Genomic DNA, 12612 nt, shown 5'->3' with positions numbered 1-12612 from the left:
CATGCAGCCAGCGTCACCCCCCATGCAGCCAGCGTCACCCCCCCATCCAGCCAGCGTCACCCCCCCATCCAGCCAGCGTCACCCCCCCATCCAGCCAGCGTCCCCCCATACAGCCAGCGTCTCCCCCCATCCAGCCAGCGTCTCCCCCCATCCAGCGTCTCCCCCCATCCAGCCAGCGTCACCCCCCATCCAGCCAGCGTCTCCCCCCAACCAGCCATTGTCTCCCCCCATGCAGCAATGTATCCCCCCATCCAGCCATTGTCACCCCCCATCCAGCAATGTATTCCCCCAGCCATTGTCACCCCCATGCAGCCATTGTCACCCCCCATCCAGCCATTGTCACCCCCCATCCAGCCAGCGTCACCCCCCATCCAGCCAGCATCACCCCCCATCCAGCCAGCGTCTCCCCCCAACCAGCCATTGTCTCCCCCCATGCAGCCATTGTCACCCCCCATCCAGCAATGTATTCCCCCAGCCATTGTCACCCCCCATGCAGCCAGCGTCACCCCCCATGCAGCCAGCGTCACCCCCCCATCCAGCCAGCGTCACCCCCCCATCCAGCCAGCGTCACCCCCCATCCAGCCAGCGTCACCCCCCATCCAGCCAGCGTCTCCCCCCAACCAGCCATTGTCTCCCCCCATGCAGCCATTGTCACCCCCCATCCAGCAATGTATTCCCCCAGCCATTGTCACCCCCCATGCAGCCAGCGTCACCCCCCATGCAGCCAGCGTCACCCCCCCATCCAGCCAGCGTCACCCCCCCATCCAGCCAGCGTCACCCCCCCATCCAGCCAGCGTCCCCCCATACAGCCAGCGTCTCCCCCCATACAGCCAGCGTCTCCCCCCATCCAGCGTCTCCCCCCATCCAGCGTCTCCCCCCATCCAGCCATGTCACGCTTACCTGCATCCCCGCTGCCGCCGACTGTGTAATACAGGCGGGAACATTACAACTTTGAATCGCTGTAATGATTGGCGCCGCGCTGCGTATAGACACTCCCCCTCGCTCGGGATTGGACAGTTCACCCGAGCGAGGGGGAGTGTCTATGCGTGGTGCGAATCATTACAGCTATTCAAAGCTGTAATGTTCCCGCCCGTATTACACAGTCGGCGGCATCGGGGATGCGGCGAATGGCGGCGGATCGCGGCGGATTGCGGCTTCGGTGGCGGCGGTCGGCGGCGGGCGACGGCGGTCGGCGGCAAGTATTCTATTTGTGTATCGGGGCGGGGTATCGGCGTCTGAGTACCGCCAACAAAACTCGGAATCGGTCCCGATACCGATACTAGTATCGGTATCGGGACAACCCTAGTTTTAATATGACTTTTATTTTGTAGACTGTACCTACAATACCTGCAAAAAAACTACCCCTGAGGAAGGAGTCAAGATAACTCCGAAACGCGCCAGGTTTGTTGCAACTCTCTTGATAAACACTGAATAGATGTTATGTATAAATATGGTGCAGGAATATGTACGCCATCCCTTTTAATCGTGTATTGAACTTTTTTGGAGAACTAATATGTTTTTCTACTATTTTGTAAACAATTATAACACAATTAAAATTTTGAATTTTAACGTTAACATTTGTTACTCTCTTATGCCTTTGAAGTCATAAAATAGGGGAAAACTCTTCCACTATGGTGTGTCTGCACCATGTCTTGTCTCTTATAGTCTCTTCTGGTCTGGAATATCCTCTTCTGGTGACTCGGCAGTCGGCAGTAACACCCCCATAGTTAGAACTAGGGTTGTCCCGATACCACTTTTTTAGGACCGAGTACAAGTACCGATACTTTTTTCAAGTAGTCGCCGATACCGAATACCGATACTTTTTTTAAATGTGTCCCCAAATGCAGCCATGTCCCCCACATATGCAGCCATGTCCCCCCAGCCATGTCCCCCACATATGCAGCCATGTCCCCCTAGCCATGTCCCTCACATATGCAGCCATGTCCCTCTAGCCATGTCCCTCACATATGCAGCCATGTCCCTCTAGCCATGTCCCTCACATATGCAGCCATGTCCCTCACATATGCAGCCATGTCCCTCTAGCCATGTCCCTCACATATGCAGCCATGTCCCTCTAGCCATGTCCCTCTAGCCATGTCCCTCACATATGCAGCCATGTCCCTCTAGCCATGTCCCTCTAGCAATGTCCCTCTAGCAGCAATGTCCCTCTGGCAGCAATGTCCCTCTGGCAGCAATGTCCCTCTAGCAGCAATGTCCCTCTAGCAGCAATGTCCCCCATACCTTTGCCGCCGCCGCATGGAGAAAATCACAGCATTCATTTGAATATCTGTTTTGCCCGCGCGTATAGACACTCCCCCTTGCTCGGGATTGGACAGATCACGATCACTTATCCAATCCCGGGCAAGGGGGAGTGTCTATACGCGCGGGAACACTACAGCTATTCAAATGAAAGCTGTGATGTTCCCGCATGGTGTTTAACCCATGCGGCGGCTTTCGATGCGGCGGTGCGATGTGGTGGCTTTCGATGCGGCGGCGCGATGTGGCGGCAGCGGCGGGGGGGGAAAGTATTCTATTTAGGTATCGGGGGTATTTGCGTGAGTACGAGTACTCCCGCAAATACTCGGTATCGGTCCCGATACCGATACTGGTATCGGTATCGGGACAACCCTAGTTAGAACGGTTGTCTCTTGTCTCTAATCACCAACACTTCACATGTACATTAGAAAAAAACATTACTTATATTAACATCTAATCTTCTTAAAGCGGAGGTTCACCCAAATAAAATGTATATAAGATCATATTCTTTATACTTCCACCATGTACAGTATGCCCTTTTTTTTGGGCTCTACATACCTTATTATGGCTATTTTCCACCAGGCTTCCGGATACTGACTCCCGCGGGAGTAAGCATTTCTATGCAGAGGCGCAATGTCACCTGGGACTTCGCCCAGATGATTGATGTCCTTGAGAAAAAGTCCCCCCCGCGCCCGCCTATTGCGTAGGCGCGTCACGAGAGTCACGGAGTTTCCGAAAGTAGCCAAAGTTTTTCTCAAGGACGTCAATCATCTGGGCAAAGTGATTATAAGATACAACATCCCAATGATACATTATATTAGGATCCATTATAAAAGTGATCCAATAGAATTCTATTGGTGATCTATTCTACGGGGACACATTATATTGGGGACACATTCCAGTTCTAGAAATCATGCATTTTTATAGTAATATCATTATATTAGTGATAAATCCCATTTTTTTCTTTCACTAGTAATACATCTCGGGATCATTTCTTCATTTGTTTCCTCTGAGATTTTATACATCTCTTTCTATCTATTTGTAGATCTATTATTCATTTGTATTTCTTCACACAATAAAAAACTATATGAAGCCCTTCTCACTGCCTCACCTTATTGGCTGAGTATTCCACCTATTGCAGCCTTTCTCCCTGTGAAATCACTTGTTTCTGGCCAGAGTTCTCAAGTCCCCCCCACAGATCTTTATACAACCTTTATATACATATAACCCAGCATAAATGGGCTCAGAGAAGGTGGTGGTGAAGGTGTGGAGGTGTCGGATCGGGTCACACAGATCATAAAAGGAGATCCGCCCGGCCTCATAATCCAGATATATCCTGACTCTGTTACTGGAGATATTGGCGGGTAAGCGGATCTTATTACTATCATGTATGGCTGAATACTGATTATCATGACTATATAAACCCCAGGACTTGTTATTACATCCAATCAGTGATGGCACTCCTCTCCTGTCTATACTGGGGTAACACATCCCAACTGTCCATCTATCAGATACCCCGACATCCACTTCCCAGTAATGTCTCCCTGAGGAGAAACTCTGACTGCTGAACACCTGAGCACAACCCAGAAATCTCTCTGGTGTTTTGGGACGATTCTGGTTTATATCTGACCTGGATACAGTTTTCCTGTCATCTGATATATGGAGATAATTATGAGCTGTGTTTACATCCAGTAATATGTCTGCCGGGTTCTGTATATATAAGTATACATTTACCTCTGTTATTATATAAGATAAACCTGTGTGTAAGACCCCCGCCACATCCAGACCCCCTCCATCATGGAGGAGTTTCTCATGTCTCTCTCTGTCCTCATTATCTCCATCCTCAGTATCACACAAGTCACCTGTGTCTGATTCCTGTAAGACAGTCAGTGGATCCGTCATGTTACACAGCTCCTCAATGTGACGCAACTTCCTGGACAGCTCCTCCTTCTTTATTTCCAGATCCCGGATGGAGCTGGAGATCCGCTCCGCCCTCCCGGAGATTTCCCTCAGGACTCTCTTCTCCAGATCTTCCAGACATCTCCTGAGATCTCTAAACAGGACAGTGACTCTCTCGGTGTCACCAGCTGCTTCTTCTTCTACTTTCCTCCTGTGTTCCTGCAGACTCTGGACTCTTTCATCTGTCTCCTCTATCTTTGTCAGAAGTTTCTGCAGAACATTCCTCAGTGTCTCCTTCTTCTTCCCAGAAGCCTCATTCAGCATCTCCACTTGGTGTCCTCGATGTTCTCCGGCCAAACTACAGGACACACAGATACAGGTATAATCCTCAGTGCAGTAATACTCCAGGATCTTCTTATGGACGGAGCATTTCCTGCTCTCCATGGAAAAGGTGGGGTCACATAAGATGTGTTCTGGGGTCTTTTTGTGGACTCTCAGGTGTTTATCACACAGAGAAACCTCACAGAGCAGACAGGATCTAACAGCAGGTACAGGAGAGTCCACACAGTGAGTACAGAAGACCCCGGACTCCCCCTGATCTGACTGAGAAGACAGGAAATTCTCCACTATGTTACGTAGTGTTATGTTCCTCTGCAGTGCAGGACGATCCTGAGACTTCTCTCTGCATTCAGGACAGGAATATCCTCCAGACCCCTCCTGTGTATCCAGCACACGATCAATACAGACCCGGCAGAAGTTGTGACCACATCTCAGCATTATAGGATCTGTATAAATGTTCAGACAGATGGAACATTCCAGCTCAGCTCTCAGGTCTGCAGACGCCATCGCTGACAGCAGAGAAATGAAACTGAAAGTCTCTGACTCAGGAGAAGAATGCAGTTGGGAGGGGTCACTTCCTCCTACACAGGGTGAGGCTGGACTGGATCCGTAAGAGGAGGGAGACATTTTCCGCAGTAGTAAAGATAATCACACCTCCTTACTTTAGAAGAGAGAGACAGAGGGAACGATTGTGCTTTTCTACAAAACGATATGTGGTTGGTCTCAGCACATTTACAAGCACGGTTCATAGACTTTAGAAGACACAAAACCCAAACAATAATTCATACTCAGAGGTTAAACAGTAGACATGGAAGTCTATGTGCTTGTTCTTTGAACAACTTTTCTACTTGTAGCCCCTCTACACCCCGACTCCCCCTCCGGAAGCCGATAGTGCCACCCGGGAGTGTGCAGAGAGGCTGACATTCAATTCTCAAGGGGAAGTCCTGGCTTTGATTGTGAACAATGGGAACCAGTCACTTATAGATGAAAACAGGAAGTAGCTTTATTACGTACAGTCCAGGGAGAAAAGGGCATATCTCACAGATGCTCTAGGCTCCAGCATGGCACATATTCAAGTAGAGAAGAAAGACTTTCCATTCAATACTAACATAAGAATCTTCAGAGGAGTCGAAGGGTCATCCGTGTCTTTTGGTTTTCCCTCACCTGGGCACCAAAAAGGGTCTTCCAAGAGGGTCAGTACAGTCTGTGGTACTGGCCCATTCAGTCGCAAATTAATAGACCAATCCGAATTCTGTGTGAAGAGAAACCAGTTACGGAGTGGCCAGGAAACCAGCCGCCAAGTCCTTAACAACCAATGGTTCATCAGCTGTAAACTGAATGTAAACAAAAGATTGCTGGTAATGGAAAAGAAAAATTTTGAGGCCCCCCCCCCTCCATCAATACCAGGCCCATTGGGTCTGGTATGGATTTTAAGGGGAACCCCATGCCAAAATTTGAAGACAAAAAACAATATGTTGCCCCCCCTCCTGAACCATACTGGGCCACATGCCCTCAACATGGGGGGTGCAGGCTCACCTGAAATAGCACCATGCCCCCATGTGGGGCATCTTCCCCACAGCCCTGGCTGGTGGTTGTTGGGGTCTGTGGGAGGTGGGCTTATTGGAATCTGAGGCCCTCAGAGGCTACCCCCCATGTAAATGAGTATGGGTCACTGGTCCCTACTGACTTCTGGGACCTGTGTGTATCCCAGAAGACAGCGTGGGGAGGACAGTGTAATCGCAGGAAGTGTCGTAGGTCACCTCGATCGCAAAGTGATCTATGCCTGGAAGTGGGAGCAAATACCTGCATTACACAGGTATCTACACCCTCCTCCCCCCTGAAAGGTGCCAATTGTGACACCGGAGGGGGGAGGATTCCAAAAAGTGGAAGTTCCATTTTTGGGTGGAACTCCACTTTAAAGCGGAGTTCCACCCAAAAATTGAACTTCCGCTTTTCGGAACCCTACCCCCATCCGGTGTCACATTTGGCACCTTTCAGGGGGAGGGGGGTGCAGATACCTGTCTAAGACAGGTATTTGCACCCACTTCCGGGCACACTTACTGACACCCCCCCCCCCCACCACCACCGTTGTCTCCAGGGAAACACACTGGCCCAGATTCTCAAACAATTACGTTGCTCCTGGGCAGCGTAACGTATGTGCTTTACGTTACACCTCCGCAGGTTTACAGCGTTAGTGCTTGATTCTCAGAACACTTACCTGTAAACTTGCAGCGGTGTATCGTAAAAGCGCTCGGCGCAAGCCCGCCCAATTCAAATGGGGAGGGCACCATTTAAATTAGGCGCGCTCCCGCGCCGAGCGTACTGCGCATGCTCCGTCGGGTAAATTACCCGACGTGCATTGCGCTAAATGACGTCGCCCCGACGTCATTTGCTTAGACGTTTACGTAAATGGCATCCAGCGCCATTCACGGACGTCTTACGCAAACTACGTAATTTTTTTTAAATTCGACGCGGGAACGACAGCCATACTTAACATTGGTTGCCCCTCCTAATAGCAGGGGCAACCTTACGCGTTGCGTACGCTACGGAAACGACGTAAATTCTCAGCGTCGACCGCGCGTATGTTCGGGAATCTCGCGTAATTACCTCATTTGCATAGACGACAGGGAAAACGACGATGCGACACCTAGCGGCGGGAAAAAAAATTGCTTTTAAGATCTGACAGCGTAAGAGCCTTACGCCTGTCAGATCTAATGGGTATCTATGCGGAACTGATTCTAGGAATCAGTCGCATAGATACCCAGGGCCAGATTAGGATTTACGACGGCGCAAATGGTGTTGCGCCGTCGTAACGCCATTGAGAATCTGGGCCATTGTTCCCAGGAGAGAGTGGGGACCAGTGACGGCGTGCCACGCTACTCGCGCATGCGCAGTAGGGAACTGGGCAGTGAAGCCGCAGTGATTCCTTCACCAAGGATGGCGGCAGCAGCATCCGAGAGACGAGCTATTGCTCGTCCTCGTCTGCCGACATCGCGGGCGGGCTGGACAGGTAAATGTCCATTTTTTAAAAGTCAGCAGCTGCAGTATTTGTAGCTGCTGGCTTTTAAAAAAAAAAAAATTCAGGTGGACCTCTGCTTTAAGCTTAGGGAAAAAACAGGCGAAAAACTATACAATCAGTCTCAGTGAACTACAGCCCAGCCAAAAACTAAATTGACATAGTAGCTCCTATTTAGGACAAGGGAGGCTATATAAGCAAAGGATTACCAAACAAATGGTGGGGGAGTAGGCGGGGGGCTGGGCACTGCCCTGATGAAAATGTGCCAAAGCACAAAAAAGCTTTAAATCCCATTTGGCAGGGAGAAGCAAATTAAATGCCCGAAGTGATACTATAAAAAAAAGGCTAAACTCCTATAAATAATATTGAAATCCCTAAATGACTCAGGGAAAGCCCATAACCTTGCCTGTGAAAAGGTGTGTCTATACAATGTATGGAACCTATTGCAGCAAAACTGACATTTATAAAGGAATGGATTATAAGAGGGGACACCTCGCGAAAATTAAGAAATTGCTCGGCAGCAACATCTCCACGGTTGTCTCTTAACCACTTGCCGTCGCCGCACCGTCATTATACGTCCACAAGGTGGCTCTCCTAGGCGAGACCACGTAAATGGACGTCCTACCTTTTAGCCGCCACTAGGGGCGCACGCCCCCCGCTCGCCCCCGACTCCCGTGCGTGTGCCCGGCGGGCGCGATCGCCGCCGGGCACACGCGATCGCTCGGTACAGAGCGGGGAACGGGAGCTGTGTGTGTAAACACACAGCTCTCGTTCCTGTCAGCAGGGGAAATGCTGATTTTCTGTTCATACAATGTATGAACAGAAGATCAGTGTTTCCCCTAGTGAGGCCACCCCCCCCCCCCCCCCCACAGTAAGAACACACCCAGGCATACTTAACCCCTTCCCCGCCCCCTAGTGTTAACCCCTTCACTGCCAGTGGCATTTTTATAGTAATCTAATGCATTTTTATAGCACTGATCGCTATAAAAATGCCAATGGTCCCAAAAATGTGTCAAAAATGTCCGAAGTGTCCGCCATAATGTCGCAATACCGAAAAAAAAATCGCTGATCGCCGCCATTACTAGTAAAAAAAATATTAATAAAAATGCCATAAAAATACCCCCTATTTTGTAAACGCTATAACTTTTGCGCAAACCAATCAATAAACGCTTATTGCGATTTTTTTTTACGAAAAATATGTAGAAGAATACGTATCGGCCTAAACTGAGGAAAAAAAATGTTTTTTTATATATTTTTGGGGGATATTTATTATAGCAAAAAGTAAAAAATATTCATTTTTTTCAAAATTGTCGTTCTATTTTTGTTTATAGCGCAAAAAATAAAAAACGCAGAGGTGATCAAATACCACCAAAAGAAAGCTCTATTTGTGGGAAAAAAAGGACGCCAATTTTGTTTGGGAGCCACGTCGCACGACCGCGCAATTGTCTGTTAAAGCGACGCAGTCCCGAATCGCAAAAAGTACTCTGGTCTTTGGGCAGCAATATGGTCCGGGGGGTAAGTGGTTAATCAGGTTTGGGCTACCCACACTGATTTATTTGCTGATTCACACATCGGCTTCATGTATTCCCTATTTATTTTTGGTTGATTAATGTACAATTACCATTGGCTATAAATTGTTATAAATGTAATCTAGAGTGATTAAATACCAAATTGAAAAGTTTAGCACCATTATCCCTTTACAAGAAAAAACAGAGAGGGAATCCTATTGGAGGGTGTGGGACTTTCAAGTTGCTATTCATTAAACCAAGAAACACAATACTAATAATAATAATAATTATATATATAGTATTTTATTATTGTTACATACAATTAATACATCTTCTCCATACAGATTAGAGGGCCAGATTCACGTATCTGGGCGCATCTTTGTGCGGGCGTAGCGTATCCTATTTACGCTACGCCGCCGCAACTTAGACAGGCAAGTGCAGTATTCACAAAACATTTGCTCCGTAAGTTGCGGCGGCGTAGCGTAAATTGGCCGGCGTAAGCCCGCCTAATTCAAAGTAGGCTGGTAGAGGGCGTGATGTATGGAAATGAATCGTGACCCCACGTAAATGAACGAACGGCGCATGCGCGCGCATGCTCAGTATCACGTCGAATTTTCTCCCTAAGTTACGTCGGCTCAATGCTTTGTCGACGTGAACATAACCTACGCCCATCCCCATTCACGTACGACTTATGCAAACGACGTAAAATACGACGCTGTTCCGACGTTTCCGACGTCCATACCTAACATGACTTACCCCTGCTTTATGAGGGGTAAAGTTACGCAGGTCGTACGCCTTACGTAAACAGAGTATATTAATACGCTGGGCGCAAGTACGTTCGTGAATCGGCATATCTAGCTCATTTTCATATTTATAATGGGAACGCCGAATGCGTCCAGCGTAACTATGCTCCCACGATACGCCGGCGTAGGCAAGTTACGTCGGACGGCTGAAGCCATGTTTTTGGACGTATCTCGCTTTGTGAATCGGCGTAAAGATGCGACAGCGCACATTTGAAATTACGGCAACGTATCTGGAGATACGCCGGCGTACATCGTTTATGAATCTGGCCCTAGATATGTATCTGTAATTCTGTCCCTATTCATTCAATAGAAAAGAATATCCACGCATGTTCCTGAGGAAGCCGTAAGGCGAAACATGTAGAACATAAATTGTCATAGTATATTATACATTTGCAATTTCTGTAATTCTGCAATTGCACAGACCTTTCTGGTTATATAGTGCACTGTGGTTTCAGTCACACCTGCTGAAGTGGCTGAAGGTCCAGCATTCAGATCGAACCCGGAGCTCATCTCTAATCACCAACAAAAAAAACTTTATTTGACATTAACATCTCCTTTCTTAATTCCTCCTCCCATCACCAGGACACATCTAGTGATTATAAGATACACCATCACAATGATACATTATATTAGGATCCATTATAAAAGTGATCCAATTAAATTCTATTGGGGATCCATTCTATGAGGACACATTATATTAGGATCCATTATAAAAGTGATCCCATAGAATTCTATTGGTGATCAATTCTTAGGGGACACATTATATTGGGGACACATTCCATTTCTAGTATCTCGGGATCGTTTCTTCATATTTTTCCTCTGAGATTTTTACATCGATTTTCATCTCTTTCTATCTATTTGTTTATCTATTATTCATTTTTGTATTTCTTCATACAATAAAATAAAATCAAAAGAACAAACTCCTTGTAAATGTGTTAATATTAAAGTGGAGGTTCACCCGAAAGTAAATTTTTAACATTGGATTCATGCTCATTTTGTCAAGGGGAATCGGGTAGTTTTTTTAAAATCGAAGCAGTACTTACCGTTTTAGAGAGCGATCTTCTCCGCCGCTTCTGGGTATGGGCTGCGGGACTGGGCATTCCTATTTGATTGACAGGCTTCCGACGGTCGCATACATCGCGTCACGATTTTCCGAAAGTAGCCGAACGTCGGTGCGCAGGCGCCGTATAGAGCCGCACCGACGTTCGGCTTCTTTCGGCTACTCGTGACGCGATGTATGCGACCGTCGGAAGCCTGTCGGAAGACTGTCGGAAATAGGAACGCCCAGTCCCGAAGACCATACCCGGAAGTGGCGGAGAAGATCAATCTCTAAAACGGTAAGTACAGCTTCAATTTTAAAAAAACTACCCGATTCCCCTTGACAAAATGAGCATCAATCTAATGTTAAAAAAAAAATTTCGGGTGAACTCCCGCTTTAAGGAATGAGAACATCCACACCAGGCATTACCAAATGGTCGTACCACGGTTCCAGAATCGGGCCAAGTTACAGTCCTTTCCGGACCGTGGCGGTGCCGCCATTTAGGGGCCGGCTTCCCCGCAAGCCTCGACCGCTGTCATTGTCGGCAGAGAAGAGCAGGAGGCTGTACAGTTCTGAACAGAAGGTGAATGGTTGATCCTGCCCTCCACTCAGCACTGTACAGCCTCCTGCTCTTCTCTGCCGAGAATGACAACGGTCGAGGCTTTGTTGGGAAGCCGGTTTCTGCTCGCCTCTATGTGCCCATGTAAGCAGGGCTTTTTTTCAGAGCGGGGACAAGGGAGACAGATCTGCCGTGCGCAGTGTGTTAATGGACTATAGGGAAGACAGCCTAGTGCTCCTCGCTGCTCACTGCCCCTGCTGGCCACTGGGAGAGAGGCGGAGCCATAAATGAGTGCGATCTCAGAGCACAGCAGGTAAGCAGATCAGACAGTAGGGTTTAAAGATGTGCAATGATGAGGGCTGTGGGGGTGCAGAGGTCATAGCTGAAGAAGATGGCTGCAGAGTTAGAGCTTAGCTGTTGAGGAGGAGGGGTTGAGGGGTGGGGTTTGGTTGTAAACTAGATTGTGAGATATCCCTTCCTGACCTGAACCTTGCACTCTGTGTATAATGCACTCCTGAACCCAGCATTCTGCATGCAGCGTGTGTATGAAATCTGCACTCTGTACCTAGCATACTCCTAAACCCTGCATTCTGTGCATAGCGCACTCCTGACCCCTGTATTCTGTGTGGAATGCATTCCTGAACCCTGGATTCTTAGTATAGCACACTGCTGAACCGTGCATTCTGTGAGGAAGGCACTCCTGAATTCAGCACTCTGTACGTAGTTCTCTCCTAAATTCTGCACTCTACACATAGCACATTCCTGAACCCTGCATTCTGTACGTAACACGCTCCTGAACCCTACATTTTGTACATAGTGTACTCCTGAACCCTGTGTTCTGTGTGAAGCACACTCCTGAACCCTGAATTTTGTGCATTGCGCACTCTTTAACCCTGCATTCTGTGTATAGTACAGTCCTGAACCTTGCACCCTGTATGTAACATGCTTCTGAACCCTGAAATCTGAGCGTAGCACACTCCTGAACCCTGCCTTCTATGAGAAATGCACTCCTGAATTTAGCACTCCTAACGTAGTGCTCTCCTGAATTCTGCACTCTATGGCCCGGATTCACGTAGAGTGGCGCATTTTTAAACCGGCGTAGCGCATCTCATATGCGCTACGCCGATGTAACATAGAGAGGCTAGACCAGTATTCACAAAGCACTTGCTCCGTAAGTTGCACCGGCGTAACGT

At 48.1% G+C, this 12612-nt stretch overlaps 1 protein-coding gene across 1 annotated transcript; it reads right to left on the bottom strand.

Moving 5' to 3' along the window:
• Nucleotides 1–3019: 3019 nt before the first annotated feature.
• LOC120933725 (E3 ubiquitin/ISG15 ligase TRIM25-like) lies at nt 3020–5207 on the bottom strand. The gene has a single exon (XM_040347079.1). It carries the CDS (start codon nt 5119–5121, stop codon nt 3415–3417), a length of 1707 nt encoding a protein of 568 aa, XP_040203013.1. The 5' UTR covers nt 5122–5207; the 3' UTR covers nt 3020–3414.
• Nucleotides 5208–12612: the final 7405 nt, after the last annotated feature.

The sequence above is a fragment of the Rana temporaria genome, chromosome 3, assembly GCF_905171775.1.
Source record: "Rana temporaria chromosome 3, aRanTem1.1, whole genome shotgun sequence".
Classification (NCBI taxonomy): Eukaryota; Metazoa; Chordata; class Amphibia; order Anura; family Ranidae; genus Rana; species Rana temporaria.
The sequence above is the reverse complement of the archived record's forward strand: the minus strand, read 5'-3'. Positions and strand labels throughout refer to the sequence as shown.